The sequence below is a fragment of the Zootoca vivipara genome, chromosome 6, assembly GCF_963506605.1.
Source record: "Zootoca vivipara chromosome 6, rZooViv1.1, whole genome shotgun sequence".
Classification (NCBI taxonomy): domain Eukaryota; kingdom Metazoa; phylum Chordata; class Lepidosauria; order Squamata; family Lacertidae; genus Zootoca; species Zootoca vivipara.
In genome coordinates this window covers 89,023,063-89,036,213 of record NC_083281.1, presented here as the reverse complement: position 1 = coordinate 89,036,213, position 13,151 = coordinate 89,023,063, and the positions used below count along the sequence as shown (strand labels likewise).

The window sequence follows — 13,151 nt, the reverse complement described above, 5'->3', positions numbered from 1 at the left end:
ACAAGCCGGGACCGTCTACCGAAGTTGGCTGTCCAGAGGAGCACTCAGCGTGGCCAGAGATACTACTTGGAGGCTACGGGGTCCTCAAACTGGCAATGTAAGGCCATCAGGAACTGCCATCCCGATCGGAACCCGCAGTGGCCACTCACGGGCTTCTCCAATAGGCATGAAGCCAGGAGTGCTTTTTCCACTGGGTAACTCCAGGATCTGGTTTGCGGGAGAGCCATTCCCCATAAGTCCTAATGCACGTTGCCTAATGTAGGGGAATCCCCCCACACCTCTTGCCAACATAGCCCAGGTAGACTTCTGTCTCCTCCCCACCCCAATACTGTATCTCACTTTAGTCAGACCTGTTTTGCAACCAGAAGCAAAACCCCACCACCCCCAACGCTGCTCTTCAGTCCTACAGGAGAGCATCTGCATCCATAAAAGCTGGCCCACATCAAAGTAGCATGTTCCTTGTTCTCTGGCATTATGCAAGGCAGTAGCTAAAACTCACCAGTAATCAGAAGACAAGACAGCCTTGAGATGCCATTTGTTGTTTTGGGGACAAGGGCCTAACCCAGCAAGAGCTTCTGGCCTGTTGAAACTTAAGGTGCCTAGCTGACTTCTGTAATACAGTAGCAGCAGCAGGGGGGGGGGGGGGAAGGCTACTTTGATTCTAGGCTGTATCAACAGAGGTGTAGTGCAAAACCACCTCCTAATGACAAAAGGTCACGGCAAAGGAATGGTATCTGCAATATATAAAATACTACTCCAAAAATCCCACCAACCCCCTAGACGCGATAAAAAGACAATGGGAGGATGACATAGGATATGAAATCAACCCTACCCAATGGACCAGAATGTGGTCCAACCCCCCTTTAAATCTATATCAATGAAAAGAAAAGAACTCACCCTAAAACTCACCTACAGGTGGTACCTAACACCAAGAAAGCTAGCACTAATACTCCCAGAAACCTCACCAAAATGCTGGAGAGGGTGCACTTCTGCAGGTACATACCTTCACATGTGGTGGGAATGCCCCAAAATCCAATTATTCTGGGCAACGACCATACGAGAAATATGTAAAATAACCGGACAAGTAATAGAAATTACCCCAGAATTGGCCCTACTTAACATCTTTCAAGATAATAATGCCCATTTAGACCACAAAGACCTCATATCCCACCTCCTTTCAGCAACCAGAAATGTCATAACTAGACATTGGAGTAAGCATGGACCAATGGTACCAAGTAGTATGGGAAACAGCCTTACTAGAAAAACTAACCAACAAGCTGAAACTAGCATGGGGACAAATAGAAGAGGATGCCTTCACCCCGGTATGGTTCCCCTTTATCACACACACAGCCCAACAAGACAATGACACAAATTTACTGTCAGCATACAAATCAGTATGGCTAACCTGACCCACCCACCCCACTCGCACATGAAAACAAAGACCATCATAGCCAATCACAAATGAACAACCACATCCTTGGCCAACCCCAATCTCTCTTACCATCAAAAGAACACAAGCGAATAAAGGAGTACCAACAAAAACAAAGCTGGCATCAAGCCCTACATATATTAAGCAAAACAGAATCATCGTCACCTACTCTCACCCCCATCCCCATCTACCTCGTTTTCCCTCTTCTTAGTGTCTTAACAAATGAAACTGATTTGCAAAAATGATACATGTTAAAATATTAAGAGACACTGCACACACCTTTGTAATTCAAGGAATCTTTAATAAAAATATTTTTAAAAAGAGCTGTAGTGTGGGGTTACCAGATGTCCCCAGATACAATGGGATTTTTTTTTGTAACCTTAGTGTAGTGTCCAGATCAAGGAAAGTACTAGTACCACACTATTCTGCCTTGGTTGGTCCACACCTGGAGACCTGTGTCTAGTTCTGGCCACTGCAGTTTAAGGAAGGATATTGACTAACTGGAACATGTAAAGAAAGAGGGCAACCAAGATGGTCAAGATTCTGGAAACCAAGCCTTACGAGGAATGGTTGAGGGAAATGGGTATGTTTAGCTGGGAAAAGAGGAGACTAAAAGGGAACATAGAAGAGGGAACAAGCTCATTTTTTCCTGCTCCAGGGGCTAGAACCCAAACCAATGGCTTCAGAGTTACAAGAAAGGAGATTCTGCATAAACATCAGGAAGAACTTTTCGATACTAAGTGCTGTTTGACAGTGGAATGACTTCCCTTGGAAGGTGGTGGGAGTCTCCTTCATTGGAGGTTTTCAATCAGGGACTGGGTGGTCATTTGCCATGGATGGATGCTTTAGTTGAGATTCCTGCATTGCAAGGTGTTGGGTTAGCTGAGCCTTGGGGTCCCTTCCAACTCTACAATTTGAAAATTCTACGCCTGGGAAATGCATGCAAGTGCACCAAGAGGAATAAGAAGAATAAATGAGGCCACATACTTAAAAGTTAACACATTTATTTAAAATACATTTATAAAATGTTTTGTCTGCATATGTAGGATGGCTGTGGGCTGGTGCAGCCTCTTTGCTTGCCATGTGGGAACCCATGCACACACCCTAAGAAGTGCCCCCCCTTTCTAACACACACACTCCCCCCACCCCCCAAAGAGGGCCTTCAACTTATTCCAACACTGATTCCTGGACAAGACCGTAGCCCCATTGTCCATGCCAGAGCAGCCCCACAAAGGCAGACAGCGAAAAGGGTGCCACCTCCCTGCCTGCAGGATGGAAGCACCCCCCCCCCTTTTGACCATGGTGCAGCTGGTGGCACAGCAGTAACCGCTTTTCTTCTTGGTGGGGCCTGGGCCCTCCTCCTAGAAGCAACTTGCAAGTAGCTAAGTACAGCTCCGGGGGAGATGGGGGAGACTTAATCCTAAGTGGAAGAAAGGAGGCAGCCATAGAAGAGCAGTTGGGAGGAGCAGCAGCAGCAGCCAAAGACAGCATTTCCCGCAAGGCAACCAATCCCAAAGCAGAGTTAAGGAAAGTCATGGTGATGCCAGGCAGTTATTGCTCACATATTTCCCCCCTACTCTTGGGCAAGAGGGATAACGTTTTCTCTCCCACCTCCCTTGCTATACCCGGAAAGAAAGCGTCAGGCCCATGTTACAAAAGCCATCCAAGGGTCAGGGTCCTGCAGAAATGTCAAGCTCTCCAAAGGCCCGAGCGCTCTGAGGAGGAGGACGGGGAGACCATATTGCTGCCAGTGTTTGGGGAAAGCAGCGCAGAGCAGCACATTAGGCTGAAGGATGCCACTGGAGGAACCAAATGGAGGAAGGGAGCAAATTCAAGACAGCAACGGTCCATCGTGTCTTTCACTTTTTATACACAGGTAGTTTTATTGTTATTATTACTCTTTTGACCAGTTATTTATTCTGCAATATTTTTGTACATGTCTCGGGTTGATGTACAAACAGACACCTTTCCCCATAACTCCCACCCCCTCCCCAAAGTAGGTAAAAGTTCCGTTCCAGCACAAGAGGAGGCATTGCTGCGGTGCACTGGGCACTTGGCCCCAAACCAGTCAAAGCAGCTCCTGCCCCCCCACATCCCACCCAGGACATCCTCCAAAACCAGACAGTAAAACCAAAAGAGAGAGAGAGAGAGAGAGAGAGAGAGAGAGAGAGAGAGAGAGAGAGAGAGAGAGAGAGAGAGAGAAAGGCAGACTCTGGAAACACAGTGAAGCAAACAGGCCCACAGTCACTCAGAGAGGGGGGTGCTGGGGGAGCCCCTCCCCAATATGGCTACTAGAGAGGACGGGGGAGGCCCAACCGCTTCGGCCCTCAGGAGCACCTACAGTGCAGCAGACCTGGGCCAGCATGCATAGAGCTGCTGGCTACACGCCAGGGCCTCAGGTGGATTGGGCCCAACCAGGGGCTTCTTGTTGCTTGAGGAAAACCCAACTGATTTTGTCTGAGTTAGAAAAGCAACGCAGAAGAGCTTTTTGCCATCCTGAGTCTTACTTGGTGTCGTCTGAAAACACATTTCTGCACCCAGCAAGACATGCAGCAGCTGAGCACGATGCCCTCCCACTTTGCAAGGGAAGGCAATCCATTCCCTGCCCCGCACGGCAGCTATTGCTTGTGCCCAGCTCCTTTGCCCCCTGGTGGCAAACTGACCAGGGACAGGACCGGAAGCACACCTGGAGCAACAAGGCCACGATCCTGGCTCACAGCTCGCCTGCCACGGCTTCCGTTTCCGGCCAGCACAAGCATTGCTAGGCCACGGGGCTTCCCCCCATCCCTTTTCATGGCCTCAGCAGAGGACAGCAGCAGGGAAACTAAACTAGTCTAAGGCCGGGGAAACTCATCGCCCCAGTGGCAAAAAAGCACCTGCCCACCCTCCGCCTGGAAGCAGCACAAGCAGTTGAGGGAGGCACCGGTCACGGCCCCTCCGCCCTCCAGGCCAGGCGTGCAGGCCAAGCCGAGTCACCCCAAGCCAGAGGCCTCGCCAAAGCCCACCACACAGGCAACTGAGAGCCCTTTCCATCTGCTTCGCAGCAGCAGATAGGGGAAGCCGGACACGTTAAAACCTTTCCCCACTACTATCTGAAGCGCCTCAAAATCCATTTCGCTTCTCTTCGAACTATACCAATCCCCGCTTCTGAGATAAAACAAGCCAAACAGCAAACACACCCGCCCCTTCGTCACTGGCGTCTTCTTCCCCTCCGTTTCCCAGAAAGCAAACAAATGCAGTTCTGTGCACGCCTCCCGCTGAGCCTATCTCCTCGCTCCTCAAGCAACCTGGACAGACATGCACATTCCCAGAAGCAGAATGCCGCCCGGCCCTTCTGCCATCCCGCCCGGAGACGCAAACGTTTATTATTACTATTATTGCTGGTGCTGGCTTTGGCAGGCGTGGCTGTGCGGGCAAGCCCAGCAACCTGGAGGAGCCTGCTCTGCCCTGCCCCTGCCCTCTCAGTATGCCAATCCCAGTGGGGGAAGCGGCAGGCGGGGGTCACAGTGCCAGGGGCAGAAGGGCACAGGAGGCAGAGCAAAGGGGGGGGGGAAGGAGATCACAGTGCAAGTCACCCGGGTAGTTTCCCCCTGCTCAGGTTCGTGTGTCCACTGCCACCACCACCACACAGCCCAGGATGGGGGAGGTGCCCGCTCTCGTGCCGCCAAGTCGGCCAGACGGCCATTCCTATCTGCGCTGCTTGAAGCCCTGTGAGCCGTCGGGGCCCAGCGGCTGCCGGATCACATTGCTGGGTTGCCGGGCCTCCTCCGGCTGGGAGATTCTTGTGGGCCTGTCAAGAGAAAGAGAAAGAAGGCAGCCTTAAGAGGACGGCAACGCAACGCAGCACTCCAGAGACTCGCACAGAGGGGACTCCCAGCATGGCTGAGCAAAGGGCCCACAGGCAACATGAAATAGGCAATTCCCCTGGAGGCCACGGGCTCAGGACAGTAGTTCCCTTTCTGAGAGGTCTGGGTTCAGGGGATGCAACCTCCCACCTTCCGGCTAGAAAGGAGAGCGGGTACAAGCCAAGCTCCTCATCTGTCTCCAGTAGGGCTGGCTTGGGATTGTCAAACTAAGCCTGCTGCCAGCGGCGTAGCTAGCCGCTCAGATGCCTGATGCAGGGGCGTGTCCTGCAGCTGGGGGCGGGGCGAGCCTCTCCGATGCTTGGAGCCTCTCTGCCGCCTCCCCCTCAGCTGTAGGGCGGCTGAGGGAGAGGCAGTAGGCAGACGCAAGTCCCACACTGACGTTTCAGTCAGCACAGAACCTGCAGGTGCCTAAGCCATCATGTCACTCCTAAAAAGTTTTGTGAACCCCCCCCATCAGTGATGACACCCAGGGCGGGGCGCACCCCCTTCCTCCGCCACTGCCTGCTGCACTTGGGGGGGCAGAGGGGACACCCCAAGAGCTTCTTTGTCTCTCACAACACAAGCAGCTGGACAACAGCTGAGCCCCTGGTGGGTCCCCATTCCCAGCTAGCACATGACACATGCCTGCTTGCTGGGGCGGAAGAGCTCCCCTCAAGGCAAAAAAGGGGCCAGCCAATGTGCCTCCATCTCCTCCTGAGCCCCAGTCCCACCAGCACCATGCCCCAGAGGGGGAACTCCAGCTTGTCTGGGCCTCTTGCTGGAGGAGATCAGGGCCCCCGCTGTTGCTGCCACAGCCCTGCACCTGTCGAGGATGGGCTTGTCCTGCTCCTCCTCCGGGCTGGCGCTGCCCAGGATCCGCTTCCGGGCTTCGGCGTATTCGGCCTCCCTCTGTGCCAATGTCTTCACCGGGAGGGCTGGCCGGCTGGCAGAGTTGGGGTTGCTGAGCACCCCGTTGCTCGTAGGCCGCTTTAAGATCCGGATCTGCGGAGGCGGCCCCGAGGGAAGGCTGTCGTCCTGGATCACAATGGGCACTTTAGGGGGAGACTTGGATTTCCTGCTGTTGAAAGGGAGAGAAGCAGAGGGGGAAATAAGGGGTCCCACTCTTTGCAGAGGGGCTGAGAACCCTCACCTGGCCGAAAACAGGCACATGCAAAGCACAAGTTACAGAAAACACACCTCAAACAATGTTTATAGTCAAGGAACCGTCAGCATGCAATAAAACCCAAAAGGCCTCCCCCCTGCGTGTTCCTCTACCACTCCCACCGCAGACGGTTCAATTCCCCTTCTCGCAAGCACCAACACTCCTGCAAGAAACACACGAGGAACTGAGGCAGCAGCCCTGGGCTCCAGCCGTCTCCTGGCAGCTGGATCAGCAGGGCCCAAGTGAGACTGGCTGGGAGAGCAGAACCAAGCAGCATTCATCTGGGATAGCTCAGTCAGTAGAGCATGAGGCTCTTCGTCTCAAGTGTTGTGGGCTCAAGCCCCACAATGGGAAAAATGTGGATTCCTGCATTGCAGTGGGTTGGACTAGATGACCCTTGTGGTGCCTTCCCTCAGCATTCTCAGCACTTTCCCTCCAAAGCCACCTAGTGGCCAGAATCAGCAGAAAACTGAAGGCACTACCACCCTGCAAGCTTATGCTTTGGGCAGCTCTTATTTCTCAGACAACCCTCCATTTGAAGGAAGTGAAACACAACGCCAACTCTCCCCTGACCCCCACAAGGTCCCAGCAATAGCCAAGCCCAGAGACAGTCCGAGCGTCCTCACCTTTCCTTCTGCGTGATCTTCAGCTTTTTTTCTAGCCGCCTGTCTATTTCCTGCAAGGCACAAAATGGGACGGGGGGTCAAATTTCACGTAGTGCATTTCAGAGTCACAAGTGAGGGGGGGGGCCATTGGCCTCCCCAAGCCAGGGCACTTGACAGGGGCGAACCCTCCGTGGCTGCCCTGCTGCTCCCAGGGGAACTTGAAGATGCTCCTGTGGCATCACAAAGATCAACTGGGTCCAGCCTCTTTGCATAATTAAAGTCTGGCACTCACTTCCACAGGAGCAGAGATAGTCACTAACTTGGATGGGTTTGGGATTAGGCAAATTCATGGAGAACTCGAATCTTGGTTGATGGATTTTCCTAAGGGGCATCTGCTTTGCAACTGCAAAAACAAAAAGCTGGAATAAATGGGCTATTGGCCTGATTGAGCTACAGTGCTCCTCTCATGCTCTTATGTCATGGAGGAGGATAGGAGTGGGCATCCAATGACTATCCGGAGGGCCACAAATGTTTCCTGTCCGGGGGGGGGGGGGGAATGAAAAAAAGGTACATGAGGATTGTGGAGGAAGGGCAGAGCCTCCCCTTTGCCAGGCTCTGTCCTGACATCAGATCCGCCTGTAACTATTCCTGCCAACCACTCTTTGGCGGGCGCTTGGCCACCAAGCTGCGCAGAAAGTGGGTTAAAATTAGTGTCCAACTTTCAGCCTGGCCAAATGAAGCAGCTGACAGACAAGTCTATTTTTACGGGTGCAGCAAACACCCCTGGGTGCAAGTGTGGCACAAGGCAAATGCATCACCTGGGTTCCTGTACTTCCCAGGCAGACCCACAAGGAAACCGGTGGTTGGGGTGGGTGCCAGCTGTCTTGGGCCCAAAGCAGAGAGTGAGCACCTCCAGTTAAAAAAAATTATCAGGGGGAGGGGAGACTCCCCCAAGCAAAATCACAAGGCCCCCTTGCAACGGCCCAACTGGAACAATCCCGCTCATAGGGGGTACCCCTTAAAAAGATACCCCCCTCCTCCTACGAGGATCAGTTTCATCACCACCCCACACCTGTCCTGGATTGCCTGGAGGAGGGAAAACCCCTCACCGTGCCATGTGCTAACTCTTTAGGGTTCAAAAATTAACTCACCCGCCAGACTTTGGACTAGGAGACAAGTTCTGTTAACAGAGCCATTAAATTAGAGCCTCTCCATTGCGAAAGAGGCAGAGTGTGAACAGACACTGGGGCATGGGTGCAGATGGCCCCTGGCCTCTCCCCCCAAAAGGAAGCCCACAAAGCACACATTTGAACAACTGAAGCTTCTCACAAGCCTGCTTTTAAACCTCTTCCAAACAAATACCAGGCAATATGTGGGTGGGTGTGGGATATTGCACAACTCCCACTCCTTCAGATCTCTGCCACCCAGAACGCAGGGTGCAAGACTGAGCAATGAGCTGCCCTGGCACCCTCACACACACATATGGCCAGCTACCAACGCCAGCCTGCCACGCTCAAATCTGGAGGACAATTGGAGGATGTGGGCAGGCTGCTTGGATGAGTGAAGCCAACCACTTGTCTCCTTGACTCTTGCCCATCTTGGCTCATGAAAAAAAAAACAGGCTGGGCTGGGCAATGAGCTCCATGGAGTGGTGAATGCTTCCCTCTATGAAGGAGTCTTCCTGGAACCCCTTAGTGGTTATTAAACCACTTCTTAAAAAACCATCTTTGGACTCGGCCATTATGGCCAATTATCACCCCATTCCAAATCTTCCATTCCTGGGCAAGGTGATTGAGCGGTGGTCGCAGAACAGCTCCAGTAGTGGGGGGATGAGCGTTTGGACCCTTGGGCACCCACTTGTGGGGTGCCTCAGGGCTCTATCCTCTCCCCCATGCTTTTTAGCATCTATATGAAATTGCTGGGACATCTATATGGTTTGGGCAGGATGTTCACCAGTATGTGGATGATACCCAGCTCCACCTCTCATTTAAATCGGAACCAGTGAAGGTGATGGATGTCCTGTGTGAGCATCTCAAGGCAGTTAATGGGTTGAGGTTGAATCCTGAGAAGTCAGAAGTACTCTTTCTAGGGAACAGGAGGCAGACAGGTGTGGGGGCTCCCTGATCCTGAATGGGCTAACTGTGCCCTTAAAGGACCAGGAATGCAGCCTTGGGGTCATTTTGGACTCTCAGCTGGAGGTGCAGGTTAATTCTGTGTCCAGGATGGCTACAAGTTCCATCCGGTATGCTAGCTGAGACTCTACTTGCCTGCACGCTATCTTGTCAGAGTACATGCTCTGATTATCTCCCAATTGGATCAGAGCAGTGCACTACCTACAACTAATCCAGAATGCGGCATCTAGACTAGTGACCAGCAGCCGGGACCATATAACACCAGTCCTAAAGGATCTACATTGGCTCCCAGTACATTTCCAAGCACAATTCAAACTGTTGGTGCTGAACTTTACAGCCCTAAATGGCCGTAGCCCTGTATCCACCACCATCATTAAGCCTGGACACTGAGATCCAGCTCTGAGGCCCTTCTGGCAGTTCCCTCACTGTGAGAAGTGAAGTTACAGGGAACCAGACAGAGGTCCTTCTTGGTAGTGGCAACCACACTGTGGAATGCCCTCCTACCCGATGTCAAACATATAAACAACTATATAACTTATGAAGGGAAGTTCTTAATGTTTGATGTTTTCTTGTGGTTTTTTATTTTGCTGGAAACTGACCAGAGTGGCTGGGGCAACCCAGTCCAATAGGCAGCATATAAATAACACCATCATCATCATTATAAAGCTCTCTGGCTGGAAGGCGGAGAGAAAAACTGTGATAGACCTTTGCCCACCAGCCCTGCTGTAGCCTCTGACAAGGTACTTGGGGCTGCCATAGGCAAAACCAAAAGAGATCTCAGTTGTCACTACAGTACCTCTTGGGCAAATGAATGGTCCAAAGGCACTGCATGCAGCACCAGTGGGAACCAAGAAAAGAGTGACAAATGTATCGGGGTCTACATAGCTGACCAATGGCTAGAACCTGGGTGAGCAAACCTGCTGTCTACTGGTGGGCCACTTATGAAATTCCTGGGATTCTTTCAGGGAAAGCTCTTCCAGGGAAGAGGGGCCAGCTCAGACTCTGCTGATAGGAAGCAAGAGGGCAGACTCCAGGCTGCTCTGTGGTTAAGAGATCTAGAGCCTACAAGCTCCTGCTGTGTCCATTTCAACACATGCAACGCAGACAGCCTCTCATATCCAGGCCATACAACCAGCCTCCCTCTCTACACTCCTTGTCCCTATTATTGAAATCCCTGCCCTGGCGTTGCCTGAGGGCAAAGCTTCCTGGAAATATTCTCGAAGTCACTTACTAGTCTTAAGACTTCGCTTGCCTCCAAATGAGGCATCATGCAACCATCACTAGCAGCACAATTTACTCCGAGCACGTTTACTCGGAGATAAGCCCATGGGTGCTCAGGAAGGCTCGCTCCCAGGGTCTGAAGGCCAAGCACTGGCAACCTTCTCCTCCACAAACCCGGCTGCAAGAAGGCATTTCGAGCTGCCGCAGAGCACTCACCAGGGGCTGGGCCTTGGCTCCACGGTGGAGCCCCCGCTTTGCACGTAGAAGATCCCCAGAGACATGGAGCTGCCCCTCGCAGCCCCAGGAGAGGAGTCCCAGCTGGGCCAGCAAGCGAAAGAGCCTGGTCCGGCCCAAGGCGTCTCCCCCTCTGTTGTTCAAGAGGCGACGCGGGGCCTCCTGCAGCCCCTCAGAGGCCGGGGTCCCTCTTCCCTCGGCCCCAACGAGCAGGGCGAATGCGGGGAGATGCAGCTGAGCCTTTTCACCCTGAAGTGCCAACCACCCCTCTTTTGGGTGGGCCACGCAGAGGAAGGAGAGGCGTCCCATCCCCACATCGCACCCCTCCTTGCAAAAGAGGAACGGGAGGGGGAAGCCCCCCCCCCACGCGGAGATCGGAGCCCCGGGACACCTCCTCTGCAGCTCCCTTAGGCAGCCCCTTTGGAGAGCTTGAGGGGGGTGCGGTAGGGGGTCCGCGCAGGGAGCACGTGGTCCGGGGAAAATGGGGCGCGGCCCCTTTAAGAGGCCTAGCAGGCACCGCGGAGCCCAAGGCGCCTCACCGGCAGCCATGAGAGGCTGGGCCCAGTCGCTCCTCCCGCGGCCTCCCCTCGCTGTTGGCGGCCTCCCCCGCCGCCCCCGGTCCGGCCTTGGGCTCACCCCACTGTCGGCCGCTTCCTCCCAGCTCTCGGCGACCTCCTCATCTTCCATTGTAATTCCCCTCCGCCGCCAGCCAGCCCAACGCGCATGCGCGCGACACTCCCAGTACTGGCGGCGGCGCAGCTGCTCTCTCGGCTGCCAAAGCGCCACTGTTCACTTCAGCACACGCACGCGCACGCGCGCCTCTGCTTCTCTCGGCACATGCGCGTTTCTGGCGGTTCCCGTTCCCTTTACCGAAGCAAAGGGTTTTTCCTGCGCGTGCGTGGGCAGCGCGGCTCTCCCCTATGGAATACACATATTGATACGGCGCATGCGCATTCGTCCTAGTCCATGACAGGAGCATATAAATCTCTAAGGCTGTAGTCGCCGCGCATGCATAACTTTCTGGCTCACTGGTGTTTAGCGCATGCGCAAAAACAGATGTGTTATTCCCCGGTAATATAGTATGTAGTGGTACTGTACTGTACTGTACTGTATTCCCCGTCTCCCGAGGTAGTGCTTGTCCGCTCCCGAAAGAACCAACTTTAGCGGAAACACAGAGCCTCCTGAGAAATCTCTATGTAGGACAAGAAGCCACAATTAGAACTGGACATAGAATAACTGATTGGTTCAAAATTGGGAAAGGAGTACGACAAGGCTGTGCATTGTCTCCCTGCTTATTTAACTTATATGCAGAATTCATCATGCGAAAGGCTGGACTGGATGAATCCCAAACCAGAATTAAGATTGCCAGAAGAAATATCAACAACCTCAGATATGTTGATGACACAACCTTGATGGCAGAAAGTGAGGAGGAATTAAAGAACCTTTTAATGAGGGTGAAAGAGGAGAGCGCAAAATATGGTCTGAAGCTCAACATCAAAAAAACGAAGATCATAGCCACTGGTCTCATCACCTCCTGGGAAATAGAAGGGGAAGAAATGGAGGCAGTGAAAGATTTCACTTTCTTGCGTTCCATGATCACTGCAGATGGTAACAGCAGTCACAAAATTAGAAGACACCTGCTTCCTGGGAGAAAAGCAATGACAAACCCAGACAGCATCTTAAAAAGCAGAGACATCACCTTGCCAACGAAGGTCCGTATAGTTAAAGCTATGGTTTTCCCAGTAGTGATGTATGGAAGTGAGAGCTGGACCATAAAGAAGGCTGATCGCCAAAGAATTGATGCTTTTGAGTTATGGCGCTGGAGGAGACTCTTGAGAGTCCCATGGATTGCAAGAAGATCAAACCTATCCATTCTGAAGGAAATCAGCCCTGAGTGCTCACTGGAAGGACAGATCCTGAAGCTGAGGCTGCAATACTTTGGCCACCTCATGAGAAGACTCCCTGGAAAAGACCCTGATGTTGGGAAAGATTGAGGGCACAAGGAGAAGGGGACGACAGAGGACAAGTTGGTTCGCCACTGTTCTCAAAGCTACTAACATGAGTTTGATTGACCAAACTGTGGGAGGCAGTGGAAGACAGGTGTGCCTGGCGTGCTATGGTCCATGGGGTCACGAAGAGTCGGACACAACTAAACAACAAAGTATGTACTGTATTCCCCGTCTCCCGAGTTAGCTTGTCTGCTCCCGAAAGAACCGTACAGTTTAGTGGAAACACACACAGTAGCACAATAAGCACAAAACACAGTAAAATTATAATATCACCATAATAAGGGAGACAATGTAGCATCCACTGCTGTAGGCTATGGAAAAAACCATTTTGTGTGAGATGAATGGAGCCTCCTCATCCAGGGACAGTCTGCCTCTTAACACCAGTAGCTGGAACAGGAACCAACAGAGAAAAGGGTTTTCTGGAAACACTTGCTTGGTGGCAGGATAGTGGGTTGGAGGGATCTCCTGCCTGACTCAGGACTCTTCTTTCTAAGAGCATAAGGAGATCCCTGCA

At 52.6% G+C, this 13,151-nt stretch overlaps 1 protein-coding gene across 2 annotated transcripts; it reads right to left on the bottom strand.

Annotated features, from left to right (window-relative positions):
- Positions 1-3,612: 3,612 nt before the first annotated feature.
- On the bottom strand, positions 3,613-11,422 carry SZRD1 (SUZ RNA binding domain containing 1). Of its 2 annotated transcripts, none has more exons than XM_035117932.2 (4): positions 11,265-11,422; positions 7,063-7,112; positions 6,098-6,352; positions 3,613-5,219 (listed from the first exon to the last, which is right to left on the bottom strand). In XM_035117932.2, the coding sequence occupies exons 1-4, from the start codon at positions 11,313-11,315 to the stop codon at positions 5,117-5,119; spliced, it is 459 nt and encodes a 152-aa protein (XP_034973823.1). In that variant the 5' UTR covers positions 11,316-11,422; the 3' UTR covers positions 3,613-5,116. The 2 variants fall into 2 exon arrangements, with proteins under 2 accessions (XP_034973823.1, XP_060132299.1); XM_060276316.1 differs by lacking the exon at positions 11,265-11,422 and adding an exon at positions 10,611-11,214.
- Positions 11,423-13,151: the final 1,729 nt, after the last annotated feature.

Bases quoted from the DNA above. Each gene is read 5' to 3' on its own strand.
- SZRD1 (XM_060276316.1), bottom strand. From the start codon at position 11,177: ATGGCTGCCGGTGAGGCGCCTTGGGCTCCGCGGTGCCTGCTAGGCCTC. The intron at 7,113-10,610 runs GTGAGTGCTCTG...TGTGCCTTGCAG, and splicing joins GAGCCAAGGCCCAGCCCCTG to GAAATAGACAGGCGGCTAGA. The intron at 5,220-6,097 runs GTGCAGGGCTGT...TTCTCTTGACAG, and splicing joins GACAAGCCCATCCTCGACAG to GCCCACAAGAATCTCCCAGC.